The sequence below is a fragment of the Chanos chanos genome, chromosome 12 (genome assembly GCF_902362185.1).
Source record: "Chanos chanos chromosome 12, fChaCha1.1, whole genome shotgun sequence".
Taxonomy (NCBI): domain Eukaryota; kingdom Metazoa; phylum Chordata; class Actinopteri; order Gonorynchiformes; family Chanidae; genus Chanos; species Chanos chanos.
The window spans coordinates 17,381,951-17,403,305 of record NC_044506.1 but is presented as its reverse complement, the minus strand read 5'-3'; the positions used below and the strand labels follow the sequence as shown (position 1 = coordinate 17,403,305).

Sequence of the window (21,355 nt, the reverse complement as noted above, 5' to 3'; positions counted from 1 at the left end):
ATCCCGTCAACGCAGAGTCTGTAGACAGATAAATTAATACTCTAATAAATATGATATAATAGCATTTATGTTCACATCCAGTCTTGACAGTGCAACTTCATCAGTAGAGAAGATGTAAATAAAAACAAAAAAATAAATAATTACCATGATTATACTGAATGACCCATTTAACAGGTCAAAATACACATTAATAATCAAGTGTAAACACTGTGTTAGGAAGAGAGCTGGAGAAAGAAAGAAAGAAAGAAAGAAAGAAAGAAAGAAAGAAAGAAAGAAAGAAAGAATGAAGTTGAGAAAGGAGAGCAGCTGTGTTGGAGAAGGAAAAAAAACCCAAAATGACGAGATGAAATGACACAAATAAAAGTGATACACGGGGTGGGGTGGGGGTGGGGGGTCGGGGGTCCTTGGATTTATACAGTCTTTGATATTCAGGTCTTAGATCAGTACGTTATGCCGTTTTTTGTCAGGTTCTTTCTTCCTGAAGGTTTGAGGCCATTCTCCAGGGTCTTGCTAACAGGCTGTGGGATCCACCATTTGGTCTGTCTGTTCTTGGCTAAGCCCACAGTGTTGGGGAAGAGAGTAAGTGTGGGCATGTAAGTATGAGATTGTAGTTCATGGATCCTCACTTCAGGTCAATCCCTGGCATGTCCAGGCCTGTTCTCAGGTCAGTGCTGGTCGGACGATCCTGCCGGAGGCCCTTGCTGGAGTTACCACGAGGGTTTTAGTCACTGGTCTCAGGTGAGTGAAGGAGCTCCAACAGAGCAACAATACTTTATTGTCAGAGTCCAGAACGAACATCTGGTTCAGATAACAGGTTTTGCGTGTGAAACCGCTGAGGGTATTTGATGAAGGGTGTGTGGAAGGTTCCACAGCTCCAGAGAACATCTCCCAAGAGAGGAGTGATTAGATCACACATCTGGAGGAGACCACTTTGTTTTGCTCCCACGGAGGGGGAGATAAGATGAGGAGGAGTGGAGAAGGAGGAAGAGGGGTGTGTCTGGGCGTGTTTCAGGATATTAGACCCATCAATAGAAAAAGTCTTCGCTCTTTGTCATTGCAAGAGAGGTCTGTGTGTCTTTTTCCCACCTTGCTCTGTATCCCCTCTCCTTCTCTCCATGAGTCATCGTTCAGCCATCGGCATGACTGTCAGTCAGTCACTGTGTGTGTGTGTGTGTGTGTGTGTGAGTGTGTGTGTGTGTGAAAGGGTGTGTGTGCGTGTGTGTTTAGACTTGCACGCCACGGCCGTGCATCTGGATGACCTGTGCTCTCAGAGTCTGAATGGCTGCCAGGATCTGCTTCTGATGCTCCAGAGAGGTGATGCCCAGACTCAACACGTCCCTGCAAAAAAAAAACACACACACACAGAAACAGGGTCAGGTGGCAACCAAACACACACACACAGACACACAGAGACACACACGCAAACACACACACTTAAAGCACACTCACTGGACAGTCATGCGGGCCACAGACTCCAAGTAGCAGTATCCTGCAGCGGTGAAGTTGTCTTTGTAGCGGCCCATGTCCACAGCCTCTAACCACTCTCCTACTGAACTGAAGGAGGGAAAAGAGGGCAGTGTTCGCTCAGCCAGGGACATGGAGGAGCCTATGGTCCTACAGAGACAGAGACAGAGAGAGAGAGAGAGGAGAGTTACATAAGCATTAACATTAAATGGAATAAACTGTAAGAGAGTGAGATCGGGGGGGGGCAAGAGAAGGAAATGGAGGAGGTATTCTGTGAGTGCCTTGTTAACTGGTTGGCTGAGGGAAAAGACCAATAGGGAAAAGTGGTTGAGACTGAATTCACTGTTTGAATGATTCTTTTATTCGTTCACTCATTCCTTCACTCTTTCATGAAAACTCGTTCGGCGCTGTGTTCTCTCGGGCCGGGGTACCTGCGGGCCAGCGTGGAGGAGCCGATGCCATCCGGGCTCCTGATGGTTTTGCTGAGGGCGCTGTGGATCTGACTGAAGCTGGGTCTCTCTGTTCGCTCCTTCTGCCAGCACTCCAACATCAGCTGGTGCAACGGCGCAGGGCAGTTTATAGGCGCTGGCAGTCGGAAACCATCCTCTATGGCTTTAATCACCTACACACACACACGCACACGTGTACACACATGCGAACACACACACACACACACACACACACACACACACACACACACACAGAGCAAGAGAGAAAAGGGCATGAGTTACTGTCTGACACTGGGAAGTGTGTGTGACGTGAGTTTTCATCAATCCAAGAACACAGTAAAACTCAGCTTTATATAAATGTGTGTTTTAGTTCATATTACACGTCTGGGTGGGCGCTGAGGCAAAGTGTGATGAAGAGGTCACCGTGAGAATTAAAGTGTTAGAGCCTCACTGTTTCTGTCCTGCTCTCCTTTCATACCAAGCCCAAAACTCCAAGGACCCAAATAGATGCAATAAGCACTAATATTTCCATTACACACACCCCAGACGAAAGGTCCATCACCGTTCCACGCTCAATGACAAACCATATAAAGCCCACGCGACCAGACTAATCTACTGAATAGAGCATGACGCTACCACTGCACCTGTATCTAAAAGCATTTCATGAGCAGGGCGAGGAGACTCACAATGTGAGTGATGGCAGTGAGACTGGTTGAGTGAATGTATGTAATTAAAGGTCTGAGCTCTACAGGCATGTGGGCACACGACTCCTTTTCTTCTCAAGAGTTTTCTTCCTCTTTCAAACAAGTCTGCCTCATCGCTTCCACGCCGCTCACTAACTCTGTATGAGAACCTGCAGAGTGGTAAAATTTCTTTTGTTAAGAGGCCAGATTAAAAACTTCGGTGGGCTACAGAATGCAGCTGGGCACTGCTATACTAAAAGAATAATTATAATTCAGCACTTATTTATTATTTAATATTATTATTTAGACTATTCGGGAATTAATAACATCGGTTTCCTTTTTTCGACCCCAAAAAAAAAGGACAAGGTGTAAACTCACACGCCTCAGGCTGTTTTGGGTTTCGACAGCTACATGGTATTTAAACTGGTTCTACGGAAACTATCCAAAAAAAAAACAAAAAAAAAAAAACAAACAAACAAAAAAAACCAGTTGGAGGACAACAAACAGATACTAAAGTAGTGCAGTGGTTTGGAATAGTGCCCGTCTTCAACAACATCTCACAGGAATGCTCACCAACTTACTCCACACACTGCGGTGTGCTAGTCTCCATCTCTCTATCATATTAAATAGGTTCTCGTGCTTTGTTTATTTTTTTATTTTTTTTATATAGCTATAGTTTAGGTAGGTTTCCCCCGGTGGCACTGCTGTCTGAAGAGGGATTAAAGAGAAGGGAAGCCACGCCGGTGTGGTGGAGTCTATTGACGTGCTCTCGGCTGTAAACCTGCGCTGTGCTGCGAGGCGAACATTTCAAGGTTATCAAAAGAAAGTTTCAGCATAAAACAATACAGCCAATGAGATCTTAGGATTTTTTTTTTTTGTTTTTTTTTTTCGGTCCCTGACAAGCGGCTCAGGTGTTTTATGTGCTGTAAAGAGTCGAAGCTCTGGGCTGCAGCCACTCAGCAGCCACTTAAAACTTACAGTTTATGCAAGTCGTTTGATCTGAAAAGAAACCAAAGAAAAAAACGAAACGAAAAAAAAAAACAAAAACGAAAAATAGAAAAAAAGATTTCTAAAGGGATTCTGTTTCAGTGCTGTGTTTGTACGCATACAGATGGACGTCGGGGTATAAAAGAAAGGACAGAGAGAAAAAGCTCTGGCTATGTCTTTCCATCGCATCCCGAATCTTCCCTCTCCTCTTCTTTTCGTCCAAGAAAATTACAGCGTGTCGGTCGGATCTGCACTTCCCTCTCCTTAAAATAGTGTTAGGAAAAGCCCATTCCAGACACTCTTTCCCCTTTTTTTGGCCATCCAAAAAAGGACTACAGACATTAGTTAAGGCCGTATCACCAGAGTTTGCTCTCTCAGATTACTCTGAGCGGAGAAAAAAACAAAAATAAAAATAAAAAATTTAGAAAGAGTTTGATCCTGCTGATTAGACTCCCATATTGAAGTCAAAGGGAAGAGATTACACCAGCAGTAAAGCATGTGACGTCCTTCAGTGCAGTCTTATTTTGAAGATGGGGGACAGCCGTTTGGGAGAGGGGAAGGCCACATACATAGTAAAAGAGCCGATTGGTCACGGAGCTGAGGCAGACTTTCAAATCCAGCTCTCTCTCTCTCTCTCTCTCTGTATCTCTAAAGCTTTTATCCATGCATTAATACAAAGAAACCTTCACACAGCTTTTCAGACACCTCCCACCCTCCGCACTGCCTAAACACCACGGGGGGGTGGGGGTGCGGGGTTAGAGAGAGGGAGAGGGAGATAGAGAGAGAGAGAGATACTCACATCCTGGTTTCCCATGTCCCAGTATGGTCTCTCTCCAAAGGACATGACCTCCCACATCACAATGCCAAAACTCCACACGTCTGATGCAGAGCTATAGCGATGGTACTGGATGGCCTCTGGTGCTGTCCACAACACCACACTCTTTCCCCCATGCTGAGAGAGAGAGAGAGAGAGAAAGAGAGAGAGAGAGAGAGAGGGAGAGAGGGAGAGAGGGAGAGAGAGAGAGAGAGAGAGAGGGAGGGAGGGAGAATTATATAACCTGGAACAGGGAGAGCAGTGTACAGATCCTGCTGATAGACAGGGGTACAGAGCCATACAGAGGCCACTGTATGAATGACAGTTCCACAATGACCCACCCAGTATCAGATCAGAATAAAACACTATAACCATCAATGACCAGAGAGACTCTCAAGTTCTGAACATGAAATCAGTTTCATTAAGCTGTTAAAAAAAAAAAACCCACACACAAAAATATAACACAAAATGAGACAGAGTGTAGCTCAAACTGGACTCAGATTCACCAGAGTCAGGTAATCCAGGCCGGAAGAAGACAGACTGGAATGTAATCCTGCTGGAGAGCAGCTCTAAAGAAAGCTGGGCTTTTCCCGCCTTACAGTCTAGCAGTAAGAATGACCAACTCACTAATGTGGTGTAGATGGCCTCGATCTTATCGTCCTGGAGGGGGCGGAAGCCAGACACCTTACAGACCAGGCTGCTGTTGACCAGGACTTTGTGAGCGGCCAAACGGCGGTGGATAAAACCCATCTCTGTCAGATACTTCATCCCCGACGCTACACCACTCAACAGATCCACCAACTGCAGCACACTCAACTGACCCTCATGTTTCTGAGGGAAGGAGATGGGGGGAGATGGGGGGGGTAGAGAGAGACAGAGAGAGAGAGGGAGAGAGAGAAACGGGTTGAATGCAAAGGCTAGACAAGAACGATTCAGCTGGTATAGTTTCATGTGCAACACAGAAGTATGGTCCATAACATTGGCTTTGTGTGCATAGCAATCAATACTGTCTGCTTCAGTTATATAATCTATGGTAACTAGCTCAATACATAACAAAAGCATGGTGCCCATCAACTCACATGCAAGCACACACACGGACACCCACGCACGCACGCACGCACACGCACGCACGCACACACACACGCACACGCACACACTTACCCGAAGGAAAGAGTCAAGAGCCCCGTTGGTCATGCACTCCACTACGATCATCATTGTGCTCCCTACATAGAGAGAGAGAGAGAGAGAGAGTCATTGATAAGTTGAGTGCTGTGAGTAGTTAAGCTACTGTGCTGTGCTGTGCTGTGCTGTGAGAGCCGGTTGGTGGCTTTCAGACCTGCTCTCTCATTCACAACTCCTTTAATGACACACTGCATCAACCTCTCACTCTATACAGCTGCAGCATTGAGTCTACGCTCAGAGAGAGAGAGTGGTGGAAAGGCAGCAAGAGGGTGTGTATTCATTACATGTGAGAGAAAGAGATACAATCATTAAGTGCTGATATAGGAGCAGATATGTGCATATGAGTGAGAATGTGAATGTATGTGTGTGAGAGTGAAAGAGAGAGAGAGAAGTGAGGGAGTGAGGGATGCTCCATTAACAGCACAGGGAGCAGTGACTCCCCAGGAGCTGGATAAGCTCTACAGACAGACAGGAGAGAGAGGTTAGATCCAGCTGGAGTCAGCCTGTCTCAATCACTGCCCCGACATACAGACAGATACTCAGGCGCGTGCACGCACACACACACACACACACACACACACACACACACACACACACACACACAGACTCACAAACACGCATGCAGACACACACTCACACACACACACACACACACACACAAAGACTCACAAACACGCATGCAGACACACACTCACACACACACACACACACACACACACACATCTATAATAGCCATCTGAGTGAACAGCCCGGCTCTATCTCTCCTCCACTCTGAGATGACTGCAGACGCACCAGTCTGGCTATCTCTGGGTCATCAGACTCCCAGCAGGGAGGCTCAGCCAGAGCACCACTACCCCAATCACAGCGCCCCCCGCAGGGCGCTTACTGTCAGCTTTGGGCCACTGATCTCCAGCCGGAGCAGCAGGAGGGCTGGGGGGGGGGGGGTAGGAGTTTAGCTGAGACCTGATGAGGGTGCCAACAGGTGGATAGTTGGAGGAGGAGGTGTAGAAAAGACACCATGCCAGGCTTCATCAGGAGGTAAATGATGAGGAAAAAAAAAAAGATTTGCAGGTACAGAGTGATGAGTAAGTGTGATTAGAGTGTAGAGGGAGAGAAAAGGGTGGGGGCGGGGGGTGTCGCCCACTGTGTTCCGAGTGTCAGTTACTCCACCTGACACATCTGCTACCAAGACCACCACATACCCATAAACATACTCCTCCTCCTATAGCTATACATATCAACCTTCCCGCAGAAACACAAAGCCAGTTCCAATCACACTTGCTGCTTAAAGATGACTAGCGCACGTATCTGGAGTTACGATTTGAAAAAGGTCACCTTTACCAAAGCCCATCTCCATTGAAAAATCAAGAGCGAAAAGCGTATGTGTGTGGGCTTAAGTTCTTTGCAAATGTGAGTTATTGAAAATGGACTTTTATTCCCACTGCCAAACAGAACTATCATGGAGTGTGAATATTATTATGATTATTTATTTATATCTGTATTTTTATTCCAGAACGCTGGAGGTATCTCTGTGTTCTTATTTCCTCTGTTACTACAGTTTTAGCAGGTGCTAATCTCTGGACAATAGCCGACATTTGAGTTTAACACTATTCATATTCATAACTCTAATGTTTTAAATATGAACCGAGAGCCCGTGGAAGAAAAGGAAGGGTATGTTTCTCTGCAGGTGAACGTCTCTCGTCTTCCTTTCTGTATGCCGTCGGTCGACTTTCTCAGATACATTTTATACAGACTCAGTCTTCCTTATTAATCACCTGACCTTCTCCCTGCGTCACCTCAAGGTCGTTCTCACTTCCTCCCCTCCTGCCCTTAACTGTGACCCCTCCTTCCATCTCTCTACTCCCTCTCTCTTTTCTCCCCCTCTCCCTCAAGGATGGCCGATATCTCCTCTCTTCTTACTTTTCTCCCTTTTTATTCTCTGCTGATGATTCCTCTCTATTCCGTCTGACTCTATTCTTTGTCTCCTTAACTTCATCAATTCATCCTTTTCCTCTCTCTCTCTTTTCTGGTCTGTCCTTTCTTTCTCTCGTGCAGACCACCTTATCCATCCATCCTTATCTCTGTCTCGCGTTTTCCTTTCTTCAAGACCACAGTTATCTATCCAGCCCTCCCCCCCCCCGCCCCTATCTTATTATAAACAGAACACCCATTCTTCTAATCTCTTTCTTCTTCTAATGCAAACCTATCTCTCCTTTTTTTTCTCCCGACTCTCTCCTGTGAATAACTCCCTCCGCCCGTCTGTCTTCCCGCCTCTCTGCTCACCTCTGGTGATGACTCCCTCGAGGCGGATGATGTTGGAGTGGTCAAACTGTCCGAGGATGGCGGCCTCGCACAGGAAAGAGCGCCTCTGTTTGTCCGAGCAGCCGGCGCGCAGGGTCTTTATGGCCACAGGCAGCTCGCGCTTGCTGGGCAGCTTCAGACAGCCGTGGCACACCTCCCCAAAATCTCCTGCAGGGGGAGCCAGATACACCACAGTTACAAACCAACCAACCAACCAACCAAAAGTCCCTCGCTCAGACGTGTACTTAGAAGGGACCAGAGGAAGAAAGAAACAGAGGGAGAGCTAAGGACAACTGCATTGTGGGAAATGTGATTAACTGAGTCTTTAAGAAAAATGGAGCGAGAGAGAGAGAGAGAGAGAGAGAGAGAGAGAGAGAGAGAGGGAGAGAGAGAGAGAGAGAGGGAGAACGGTGGGGTTATACCTGTATGAACGATCCTGTCAATTTTGATGCTGGAGTTGTCTAGCTCTTTAGCGAAAGCATGCACGGCCTGTAGCAGGTCTTCACATGTCTCTGGGTCAATGTACGTTCTCCTGGTCGGGATCTTGACTGGATAAAACACACAAATACACACGGAGTTTATTCATCGACACCATGTTTATGCTTTCAAACTACAAACCAGTCAGTCTAATGGACCATGTGTGTTAGAGTTTTGGACTGAAACTGAAAATCACAGCTCTACAGCCCTTTGGTCAGTTCTCAGTACATGTATCATACGTGTAGTGAACTGTGGATTTTTTTTTCTTGTCAACTCCTGTTTTTTTTTATTGTTTGCCCCCCTAATCAATTTTTTTTTCTGTTGAAATGACATGCTACAGCAACAGCCTTGAAACTGAGGCCCCGTCCTGCCTCAGTCAAATCACTTGTGTGGCAGCACTTAGCTGTCATTCATGACAATGGAAACCTTACAGTCATCTTCTTGATGAAGAACCTTAAAAGATACTGATGTCTGTTTGTTTATTTGTTTTTCTACTCGCTGTCATGGAGAGGAGCCTTAAAATAACTGTTGCTCAAGTTTAGTTTTCTTACACTCATATCCCCAAAGGAGAACCTTAAGATAAAAGCTACTGAAGATTAGTCTTTTTCTCATTTTTCTTCTCTCTCTCTCTCTCTCTCTCTCTCTCTTTGAATTTTATATGCTTAAAATGAAAGAAAAACTTCCTGAGTTGGTTCAATTTTCTTTCCACCCAAACCGTGATACAAACCGAACCGTAGCCAAAAATCCGACATCCAAACCGAACCGTGAACTGGGTGAACAGTTACAGCTCTCGTTGTTCCAAACGAGTGATCTACTCCGCAGGCAGACTAACTCATCAAACCCACTCATCACATTATGAATTCTCTTCTCTATCTTTCTTTTCTGATCCCTGTTGCTAATACGCTCTGTTAAAGGGGGTTCAGGCCACGCTTAGAGCCAGTGGTCTGCACTGCCTTAAGAAATGTGATTACTGCTAAGAATCGACCCAGACCTGGTCAGACCTGACCCAACCTCGCTGTCTCATAACGGCTTATTGATCTTGACCTCACACACACACACACACACACACACACACACACGCATGTGCACCCAAACACACACACACACAGACATACACAGAGGCATGTTTAAGTCTGGGGTCCAATTACAGAACAAATTAGAGCTTCTCTGTTCCATCTTGTGTGCATTGTAGGATCAAAAGGGCTCAGAAATTAGGTGGGTTTTTTGTTGTTGTTGTTCTCTTTTTTTTTTTTAACCACGGCACATTCTAGCTCTGCTGGCATTATTACTTTGATTTAAGCCAAAGTGCAGTTCAATTCTGCTTGATTTCTGTTTATTTTTCTGCTTGATCTGTTTTCTGATTAACTCTGACTCTCCCATCGGCTACGGAGTGCAAGAGGGGGCGCACACTCGCATGAACACACGTGCGCTCACACAAACACGCAAACAAATCCAAACGGGCAGGACTACACGCGCAAAAAAAGACACACAAATTCAAAACACACAGGACTTCCCACGCACAAACACACTCCAAGAAAGGCCACACACTGATGGATGGATATGCTCACATATGCATAGATTATGAGGCACTATTTGGCAACAGTGGAACACAGGAACGGTTCTGTCACATCCCCCACCCCCCAAAGAAATGCCAGGCAGAGAGAGAGAATAATGGCAACTGAACGCAGATCCTTTCCAGTGTTTCTAGGTCACCAAAAATATTTCCCTCAACCAAATGGGCTGGAAGGCATAAAAGAGATATTTTTACGGACCAGTGGCGTAGCAGATGGACAATCAAATCTCTAAAACACAAAGAGATAAGAGAGACCGTCCACATGTTCGCTGGGTTTTCCTAGTCGTAGCGCTGGATAGAACACATCTATTTATTTGTGAGTGCGTGTGCGTGCGTGCATGTATGTGTGTATTTCTGCATGTGCAGATTCTGTATTAGAATGTCTGTGAACATATGTATTAATGAGTGAAGAATGTGTGTGTGTGCACGTGCATATGTGTGTGTGAGTATTTCTGCACTGGAATGCGTTTGAGTATTAATCAATGGAGAATGTGTGTAATATATTTGTGTATAAATATAATAGCACTGTGTGAGTTAGTCCGCATTGTGTGCCCAGTATGTTCAAGGCATGTGTGCATGTCTGTGTGTGATTCTCAGTATACGTCAATTTAAATACAGCTAAACCTGAAGTAGTGCATGTTTCTGTCTGAATGTTTGTTGGCATGCATGTTTAAGTGTGTGTAATCTTCAGTATGAGTGACTTGGCCTGTATAAATTTAAATGAGTGTCCGTGTGTGTGTGTGTGTCCGTGTGTGTGTGTGTGTCCGTGTGTGTGTGTGTGAGTGTCAGTGTCCGCCGCTCACTGTTTCAGCAGATTTAAATCCTCAGCTACACGACTGCATTGCTCATTATTCACCAAGCGCACAGTTCTGCTCCTCTCTGGAGGGCTTTACACACACACACACACACACACACACACACACACACACATTCATGCAAGACCACACTGACATCACTCCAACAATCTGGCCATATTGAGCTTAGAAAGGTCTTAAGATAAACAAATCAGAGAGAGAGAGAGAGAGAGAGAAACCTTAAGTTTGATGTCACGCACTGTGCAGATGTTCCGATGTTTTCTGGCTCGCTGGAAGCACCATTAACCTAAGATCTTACCCTTTGTTGTTTGCTGTGGATAATTAGACACACCCATACCTCATTTCTCACACTCTAACTCTCCGTTTCTTCATCAAACTGAGATTGTCAGCCTTGTTAATGGACTCTGGCAGTGTGATTCAGTGTTGTACAGGCTTCAGGACTTTAGCATGAATTCAACATCACCTAATACTTCAGCACTAATCTCTCTCACGTCTTAATCACTCATTCCACACTCTCTCTCTGACCGACACAGCTATCACTCACTATAATTTACTAAGAACAAAAACGTGTATATACATACATAAACAGACAGACAGACAGACAGAGCTACTCACATTGGAAATAGAGCTCCTCATCTCCCTCTTGGCTGGCCTTGCTGTATCCACATTGCCTTCAAAAGGAAAAAAATAAAGAGAAGAAAGAAGATAAATAACTTCAGAACAATAGAGAACCTGCTTTAAAGCAGCAAGCACATTCAAGACAAACACAGAGGTTAAGAGCCAAACAAAAGGAAATCCACCAGTCAATGAGTTAATGAAGCTATTAGTAACCCAGCACGCTCATGATCATGGAGAACAACACTGGGCAGAACTAGTTCTGCAGTATTTGGAGGGACATGGACGAGAGTGAGGAGACGGGATTGTTAGGGTGTGTTTGGCAGAAGACTGCCAATCAGGGACTGTTTGATAAGGGACATTAGCTGAGGTGATGTGGGTACGGGGTGTGAGGGAGAGACGTCATCTGGGGTGAGGCGCGGTGGAAAGCACATATTCTTCCGCCGTGACGTGCTTCTGCTGGCTTTGAAACGCGAGGCAAAACAGAGAGGGACAAACTCTGATTCAGTTCAATGCAAAAAATGAATGTTGGGCCACGTTTCTAAGTAAAACGAGACAGGTTTCCACTACTGTCGACAAAACGCCAAACAATGAAATTTCTCATGGGTGAGTGGTGTCACTTGCCCTGCCAAAGAGCTCCAGATGCAGTCACAGAGACTAACGCCAGCGAGCGCTGAAGCTAATCCGTCTGCTCACAGTGGCCCAGTGCCCTGTAAGAACATTTTATATTGATATTTGCTTATTCTGGCAGTGACCTGTCTCTCTCCTCCTGTCCAACTTGCTGGACACGTTCGGACAATAAAAATGTCAAAACGCTGCGTCAAGTCATCATTAATGGCCAGACAATAGTATTATACAGAAACACACACTCACTCACACACAAGAAAAACTCCTATTCACAATATTCTATTTGCTGCTCATATAAATCCTATGATATTTCTCCTCTCATCACAGCAGAAGACAGGAGATTAGATAAAGGAGTAGATTAAGAGACGTGCGGAGCTCTGCTGTATTGGACCAGGTGAGCAGTGAATAGGGATGATGGTGCTGAAGCGTCTGCTCTGGTGAGCTGTTGATCTGACACTCGTTTGGAAGTGAGGCAAAATCGACAGAGCTTACAGAGCAAAGGGGGGAGGGGAGGGGAGGGAAAGGGAAGTGGGGGGGGGGGGGGGGGTCTGACTTGTATTTTTGCAAGATTACAGAGTCAGCAGGGCCGCTTGGGGAGCAGGAGGCACCACAGGGTGGATTAAGGAGGCACGGAGTCTGGGATTGAGAGGACGAGACAAGCGAGTGGTATTCCCACAGGAATGCTAACGGTTTGTTTCCACACATTTCTGGAGTTTGTTGATGTGTGTGAGCAAGTCCAGTTAGAGTCTGAGAATGAGAGATGAGGCAGGGCAGGAAAGCAGGAGGTCACACGGCACAAAGATCTGACACAGTCAAGCAAGGGAACATGGAGAACAGGCAGAGATGATGTTTTTTCAACTGTGTCTCTGTGTGTGTGTGTGTGTGTGTGTGTGTGTGTCTGTGTGTGTGTGTGTGTGCCGGCAAATTCCAGTGAACAGGAAGGTCTGTGTGAGACATATTTTGTCTGTTGTCAAATCTGAGAGAGGACATCCACAGGCCCACAGGGCACAGCAGACAGGCCCTGTCTCATTTAGTAAGAAAAAAGGCAGAGACATGCCATGCAGGTAGGAACGGACACACACACGCACACACACGCAAACACACACACACACACACAAACACACACACACACACACAACCAAACACACACGCATAAACACTCATGTGTACACATGTGCACGCACACACGCACACAACTACCCACACACGCACATGTACGCAATGCAAGCACACCAACATGCATGCACACGCGTGCGCACACACACACAGCCACACACACAAACATACAAAAACAACCAAACACACACGAACACCCATGAACAAACACAGACACGCACATGTATGCACACATGCACACATGCACACACAGACACACACACACACACACACACACAGATACGCACACACACAGACACAGACACAGTGAAGTTTTCAACAGTCTGGGGCAGGCGGGGCAGCAAAACAGACAGATGGAGAAACGGAGAGAGAAGGAGAAAGGGGCGGGACAGAGGAGGAGTGCAGACAGTCATGTCTGTACCTGGGTGACAGCAGCATGGGTGGAGGAAGAGGAGGAGGAGGGTGGAGAGTAGCGAGGGAGGTAGAGAGCAACACCACTCTGGTAGGAGCTACATTGAAGGAGCTGGAGAAAGAGAGGGAGGAAGGCCTGAGTACAGTCTTCCTCACAGGGTCGAGCCCTACCCACAATGCATCCTGTCTCCGTGAGCATGAACCAACGCTAACTCGGTGTCACTGATTCGGCGGTGTGTGGGGAGAATCAGGGGAGAGTATGGTGAAGGGGCATTCAGTCACTCAGGGCTATAAAGTGTCGTCTTCTACTCAGCACTGACTCGGTGGACTGATCTCATCGCCCGCTCACAAAGAGCCAAATGAAATGAATGGTGTGCGTCACTGTCTGTCTGCGCTGAAACAGTCCAGGAGAGAGAGGCTCAGCCCTCATGAATGGGCTGAGGAACAATACTCTGTGTGAGGGTGGAAAAGATAGATGACTCTATTCAGCCGCTGTAAAAGAGATAGAATATTCCTCTACCCCTCACTGCGGGGTAAAACAGTACCTCATCAACTTTATTTTATCAATTCACTTTAGGAGCCTCTGTTGAAACTACTGCTTCAGACGCTGTGGGAGAGGAGAGAGGCAAAGGATGGAGTGTATGAGGGAGAAGGCAGCCCTGTCTGTGAGGGAGGAGAGGGAGAAGGCAGCCCTGTCTGTGAGGAGGAGAGGGAGAAGGCAGCCCTGTCTGTGAGGGAGGAGAGGGAGAAGGCAGCCCTGTCTGTGAGGGAGGAGAGGGAGAAGGCAGCCCTGTCTGTGAGTGAGGAGAGGGAGAAGGCAGCCCTGTCTGTGAGGAGGAGAGGGAGAAGGCAGCCCTGTCTGTGAGGGAGGAGAGGGAGAAGGCAGCCCTGTCTGTGAGGAGGAGAGGGAGAAGGCAGCCCTGTCTGTGAGGGAGGAGAGGGAGAAGGCAGCCCTGTCTGTGAGGGAGGAGAGGGAGAAGGCAGCCCTGTCTGTGAGGGAGGAGAGGGAGAAGGCAGCCCTGTCTGTGAGGGAGGAGAGGGAGAAGGCAGCCCTGTCTGTGAGGAGGAGAGGGAGAAGGCAGCCCTGTCTGTGAGGGAGGAGAGGGAGAAGGCAGCCCTGTCTGTGAGGGAGGAGAGGGAGAAGGCAGCCCTGTCTGTGAGGAGGAGAGGGAGAAGGCAGCCCTGTATGTGAGGAGGGGAGGGAGAAGGCAGCCCTGTCTGTGAGGGAGGAGAGGGAGAAGGCAGCCCTGTCTGTGAGGGAGGAGAGGGAGAAGGCAGCCCTGTCTGTGAGGGAGGAGAGGGAGAAGGCAGCCCTGTCTGTGAGGAGGAGAGGGAGAAGGCAGCCCTGTCTGTGAGGGAGGAGAGGGAAAAAGAGTGAGTTGTGCTTAAGGGGAAAAAAGCGAGATGAGGGAAAGGAGAGGGTATCCGTGAGAAGAGAGAGAGTTTACTCTCATCACTGCGTCTATGGCGTGTCTACAGTAAGGGAGTAAAGCCTTTGTGGATACATGAATAGGAGAAGATAAGAGCCACATTTCCACTCCACTCTGTACGAGCGGCGACTATGAGAGCAGACACTCGTCGACAGACGGCTCAGAACCGCAACGAGAGACCGCAAACACTAAAGGTCACAGCATGGAGCCGTCCACAATCGTTAGGTTCTGTGGGCATGTGTGTGTGTGTGTGTGTGCTTGCGTGTGCGTGATTAATGAGTCCATGATGGGGAGGGGGATGGAGGGGGGGGGGGGGGGGAGGGGGGGGCAGCTGGGACGATGGGACAGAATGAGTAACCCTCGGGCCCAAACAGATCCTCCAGACAAAACACAATTTAAACCAATTTGACCTGACAGAGGCATTTCGTCTGCATGACTAGCAACAATATACAAAGAGACGGTGTGTGTGTGTGTGTGCGCATCTATGTGTCCGTGTCTTTTGTGTGTGCGTCTGTGCGCGTGTATATGTGTACAGTGTGTATATATGTGTTTGTGTGTGTGTGTCTGTGTGTGTGAGTGACGGAAACAGAGGAGATCCAGTGGAGTATCAGTCTGTGTGTTTGTGTGTACTGTCTATGCATTGGTAACACCGTGGCTATGGAAAGATATGAAGGACAAAGTGGATATATCTACTGTAACTGAGCTATCAGCCATTTCTCTCTGTTTGCTCAATACAATTTCACACCTGAAAATGCCTCAGGCTCTAATGGCAGGTTCGCGTGCATTCACATAATTTATCACTTGGAACCATTTTTCAAGTGTGAGTCGATAAGGCACATTCATAAATGTAATATACAATGTCAGGACCTCCAGGATGCATTGGTTTTCAGCTTGTGTGTGTGTTTGCATTCATCTGCCTGTGTTCGTGTGTGTTTGTGTGTATTTCCATGTGCTAATGTGCATGTGTGAATGTGTTTGTATACATGATATTTGAGTATATATGCTTCTGTGTGTGTGTGTGTGTGTGTGTGTGTGTGTGTGTGTGCGTGCGTGCGCGTGTGTGTGTGTGGGTGTGTGTGTGTGTTTGTGTGCATGTGTGCGTGCGTGCTTGTGTGTGTGTGTGTGCGTGGGTGTGGGTGTGTGTGTGTGTGTGTGTGAGTGTGTGCGCGTGTGTGTGATTGACAGTGCTGTTGCATCCGCTGTGTACTGTGGGAGTGAGAAAGAATGAAAACCATTTCACACTCGCTCGATCTAATCCATTTTCATCAGGCAGATTAATGTTCGGCTGCCGCAGCCCTGATTCTGCCTGTCTGTGGAGCCTCCCCTTACACAACACACACCAGTGTACAGAGATTTCCCTCTCTCCTCTCCTCCCCTTACATAGCACACACCAGTGTGTACAAAGATCTCTCTCCTCCCTTACACGACAACCCAGTCTGCCTGTGGTTTATATATTTATGCCGGGGAAAGGAAGCATCTATGTGTAAGTGTATATGTGTGTCTATGTGGAATGTGTGTGTATGTGTCTATATATATGTGGAAGATATACAGACACACACACAAACAAATGTGTGTTTGTCTGTGTGTGTGTGTGTGTGTGTGTGTGTGTATATGTGTGTGTGTGTGCTGTACAGAGTATCAGGGTGCTTCTGTGTCTGTGTATTTGTGTGTTATGACTGTGTGAGTTAGGTATGTGTGGGAGCACTGTACACTGTAGCAGGCTTGTGTGTGTGTGTGTGTGTGTGTGTGCGTATGTGTGTGCGTGCACGCGTGCGTCTGTGCGTGTACACACGTGTGTGTGAAGGTGTTGGAAGCGTGTGGGAGTGCTGTACCACAGTACCAGGCTGGTGTGTGTGTGTGTGTGTGTGTGTGTGTACGTGGCAGTGCTGTGAGAGCGTGGGCAGTGGGAGAGTTGGAGAGTGTGAGTGGGGTACTGGATGGACAACAATGAGAGAACAGAAGGTGTGCTTTTACACGACATCGCTTTCTTTCAAAACACCCTCTCCGCATTCCCCGCCACCTCCGCCCTGCCAGGACAGCCTGCCTTCATAAAACTAAACCGTGACATATGCACGTGTCACGAGATGGGCGCAGGAGGCTCGGCCGCCAACTGACTTATTGCATCGGGTGTCACGTCGAACAAATGTCTACATTGTGTTTCATATGCTGTCGAGAAACGACGTCGGGCCCGTACCTGAGAGATGAGACGTGCTGTGGTGTGTGTGTGTGTGTGTGTGTGAGGACAGCGCTCTGATGCATTAGTCTTCATTAAGGGCTGATGGATGATTGCTGTGTGTGGTATAGGAGCAGGGACACCACACATACAAGGCTGACTATGTTACATGGATGTGGCAGTCTCAGGATGTATGGGCCCCTTACTGAAACAGCCCTGACTCCACACGCATATATATATTACATTATTCATAACACTACATGATGGGAAAACTCACAGGCCGGCACGTGCCTCTATAAAGAATCTGCTTCACACCTTGAGACAGTCATGAAAACTGTATAAAATCCATTCAGGTGAAAACAGTTTGACTGGAGTGTTCATGTCAGTCTGAACAGTGTTTTCTGACATGCTACAAACTTTAGGCACTGTGGTTCTAAATGTATGATATTAATTATTCTGGTGGCACGTGGGGGTTGTTGAGTGTTGGCTGTGTTGGTGTGGTGGTGTTAATGCTAGAGTGTGAGTAGAGTGTGTTGGTACCTTCTCCAGATGAGCAGTCCCACTCCTAGAGATAACAACATGATGAGAGCCGCCACTGACACCACCACGATGATCACTACTGGACTCTGTTCACTGGAGGCCAAGGCCACTGAGACACACACACACACACACACACAGGCACAGACACACACGCACACGAACACGCACACGCAGGCACACACATAAGCACATAAACAGACGCACGTGCACGCAAACACAAGCACAAACAGGGGACAAAAAACAGACATTATTAGTATGCATAAAAGCACAAGTCATTTAGACATTTCTAAAGGCAGTGAACCTTGACAAGACGCCTGATCATTACTTAGAGACAAAAGAGCTGAAAACCATCATTTTCAGTCTTTGACACAAAACAAAGCCACACACTCGAGGGACCAGTGTGTGTGTGTTTGTATGTTTGCATGTGTGTGGCATGTTCATATGGCTTTATTTAGCGTGTTTGCATTGATTTTTCTTTTCCAAAAGATCTGACGAATACATAATTAAAGAAATGTAAATATATCTGTGCTACCGAACACATAGGTTTCATACGCATATACTGACTCCCTCTGCAGTAAGTTCCTACCCCAGACTGGCCTGCCAGAGACAGACAGGAGAGACCACTCACATTCTCCCAGCGTCTGCAGCTCCAGAGGAGCACTGTACGCTCCGTAGTCCAGCGGAGAGGGCGAGGAGGCAGAGGACGAGGACGAGGACGAAGATGAGGAAGAGGAGGAGGAGGGTGAGGAGGAGGAGGAGGAGGTGGACGAGGTGGAGGAGGACAGTGGGGAGGAGGAGAGGGAGGAAGACGCCGGGCTGGTGCAGGTCCGGATGAGGAAGACGTAGGTGGTGCCCGGTTTGAGGTTATTGACGAGGATGCGCGTGGCGGCTGTCTTCACGGTGGAATAACTCTGGTCCTTCTGCTCCTGTGAACGCACACAGACGGACAGCAGGAAACGGTTACAATACGAGACCGCCAGTTTGACTGCCACTGGTGCACAAACACTCCGGCGCACAAGCTGGTACAACGTACTGATGGAACCTTATTATAGTGTATTTAAAACCCCCTGAAAAAAAGAAACATATTAAAGTATATCTTATTTATGCACTTTTAACCCTATTTCAGCTGCTCTGCCTGTCACAGATTACATTTTGAATACATTTGGGTACTTTTCTTTGTACAGCCTTTTTTTTAATTTTTTTTTTCCCCAAACATTAACTGTTTGCCTAAGTCACAGTTAAATCTCAGCTCCAACAGAGGCAGGAGGGGAGATGACACGGGACATTCAGATGCATGGCAAACAATGGCCCAGATGACTGATGCAAGAGGATTTGCAGGAAAAGCTTGTGTGTGTGTGTGTGTGTGTGTGTTTAATTATATGCATGTGTTTAAGCTAGTGGAGGTATAATAATAGATCTGGAGGCATGCATATATCAGTGCCATCCAGTTGTGTTCCTGCGCTAAAGAGGCTTAGTAAGAACACGCTACTTGGCCTTGCTCTGTGTTTACATGAATAAACGGGGCTTACCGAGGACACAGAGAGAGAGAGACACAGACAGACAGAGAGAGAGAGAGAGAGAGAGAGAGAGATGATTGACAGCTCAAACCCAGAACAGTATTCACCTTCTCGTAGTATTTGATTTCGTACTCCGTACGACTGCTGTTGGGATAAACGGGCTCCCTCCACACCAAGGTCACACTCCTCTGCTCAATCTTCTCCGCACGCAGTTCACTCACCAGAGAGGGCGCTAGAGAGACAGACAGATAGACAAAGAATGACATTATCCCCTGGATCAAGCTACAGACAAACGACAAGCAGACATGAAGACTTGATGAGGATATAATCTTAACCAGAGCACCTGTTCTTATCTGTCAGTTAATAGCACAATAAAACAGCCCAACACTGACATTCTTCTGCACCAAGAAAAAAAGGGGAGAAATCACATTCCGTGTTGTTGCGTCTACACAGAAGCAAACACTTCAGGTTTCCCCAACTCAAACAATCACATCCTGACAAGCAACCCTTGTTTACCTCAAAACCCAGCTCCCTTATTATTTCAGACTTCTTTATGGGAAAAAAACATCGATAATTATGATGGTGAACTTTATTAAATCCTTGAAAACTAGTGTTACTTCCTGCCTGAAGATCTCTCGTGGAGGGAGAGACAGAGAGAGAGAGAGAGAGAGAGAGAGAGAGAGAGAGAGAGAGGGAAAGAGACAGAGAGAGAGAGAGAGAGAGAGAGAGAGAGAGGGAAAGAGACAGAGAGAGAGAGAGAGAGAGAGAGAGAGAGAGAGAGAGAGAGAGGGAAAGAGAGAGAGAGAGAGAGAGAGAGAGAGGGAAAGAGACAGAGAGAGAGAGAGAGAGAGAGAGAGGGAAAGAGAGAGAGAGAGAGAGAGAGAGAGACAGAGAGAGGGAGGGAGGGAGAGACAGAGACAGATAGAGACAGTTTTGGGAGAAAGGTTGGAGAGAATGGGGAAAAAAACAGACAAGTATGAATAATTGAACACTCAGACCTTCCAGAGGCTGTGCTTGTCCATCTCTGTTCATGAAGGTTTGATCGAGCCAACAGGGCCACTGACTGACAGATTACTCCAGTATTCTAACCTGCATGCCTCACCATGATGAAGATGAAGATGTTCTCTGTGCTAACTCCAAACCACAGGTCAGATTCGCACACTGTACTATGCATGCACTCACACACACACACACATACATACACACAGACACAGACACACACAGACACAGACACAGACACAGACACACACAAACACACACACGCGCGCACACACACATACACACACACACACAGAGAAAGCCTGAGAGCTCTGAGCTAGATTATTTTGGACAGAGGCAGACACCTTGTCCACAGGTCTGTGGATGTACCTCTCAGCTTTCACACAAAGAGCGCTTGTTTGACTTTGGCAGATTGTTACCAGGAAGACGCTTTCTCTCTTTTTTCACTGAAAGCAGCAAGATGAGAAAAATCAATGTTCATGCCAAAAAAGGGTCACTTCTCTCTCTCTTGGCATCAAAGACGGAAATCAAGTTCTCAGTTTCACGGCGTCTGTTTTAACACTGAGGGATGGGAAAGTGTGAACAATTGCATGTAAGAGTGGGGAGTGGGTTGTGTGTGTATGTGTGCACTCTGAGTGTGCGCAAATGTGTGTTTGTGTGTGTGTGTGTAGACTAATTGTGAGTGTGTGTGTTATGTGTGTAGACTGAGTGTGAGTGTATGTGTGTGTGTGTGTGTGTATGGCCCGCCTCCCTTCCCTGGTGCGGTGATTAAAAGATGATTAAGGAGCCTGGAGCAGATGAGTGCTGTCACTCAAAGCCCCCACGCTGGAGGATTGACAGCTCTATCAGAGCAAAAAAAAAAAAAACAATGAAAGATTCAGATGCCTAATAAACTCCCTCTCTCTGTGTCTGTCTCTCTCATTCACACACACACACACACACACACACACACAAACACAGACCCACACATTCCTCTTGTCTCTGTAACTTACTCTGGGATCTATGATAGTTTTTTAGGAGCTACAGATCAAAGGAGGTGTATAACTCCTCTTTTTTAAAATCTCTTCTCTCCTTTTTTTCCCATTTGATCTGTCTACTTTTCAAACAAAGGGACAATCCATTATTCATTTCAGACTCTCTCTTACTCCCTGCTAATGAGCACCTTGTCCATCTACCGGGCGA

The 21,355-nt window shown here is 46.9% G+C and overlaps 1 protein-coding gene across 1 annotated transcript in view; it reads right to left on the bottom strand.

Annotated features, from left to right (window-relative positions):
• Window positions 1–1,223: 1,223 nt before the first annotated feature.
• The window catches only part of epha10 (EPH receptor A10), a 150,606-nt gene continuing 130,474 nt past the window's right edge, over window positions 1,224–21,355 (bottom strand). Inside the window, exons 10-22 of the mRNA XM_030788540.1 lie at window positions 19,282–19,406; window positions 18,286–18,583; window positions 17,658–17,766; window positions 13,525–13,626; window positions 11,361–11,416; window positions 8,303–8,428; window positions 7,863–8,048; window positions 5,559–5,620; window positions 5,025–5,228; window positions 4,383–4,535; window positions 1,896–2,086; window positions 1,450–1,614; window positions 1,224–1,338 (exon numbers count right to left, since the gene is read on the bottom strand). Coding sequence (XP_030644400.1) covers window positions 1,224–1,338; window positions 1,450–1,614; window positions 1,896–2,086; window positions 4,383–4,535; window positions 5,025–5,228; window positions 5,559–5,620; window positions 7,863–8,048; window positions 8,303–8,428; window positions 11,361–11,416; window positions 13,525–13,626; window positions 17,658–17,766; window positions 18,286–18,583; window positions 19,282–19,406 — 1,892 coding nt within the window. The remainder of the gene's footprint in view (window positions 1,339–1,449; window positions 1,615–1,895; window positions 2,087–4,382; window positions 4,536–5,024; window positions 5,229–5,558; window positions 5,621–7,862; window positions 8,049–8,302; window positions 8,429–11,360; window positions 11,417–13,524; window positions 13,627–17,657; window positions 17,767–18,285; window positions 18,584–19,281; window positions 19,407–21,355) is intronic.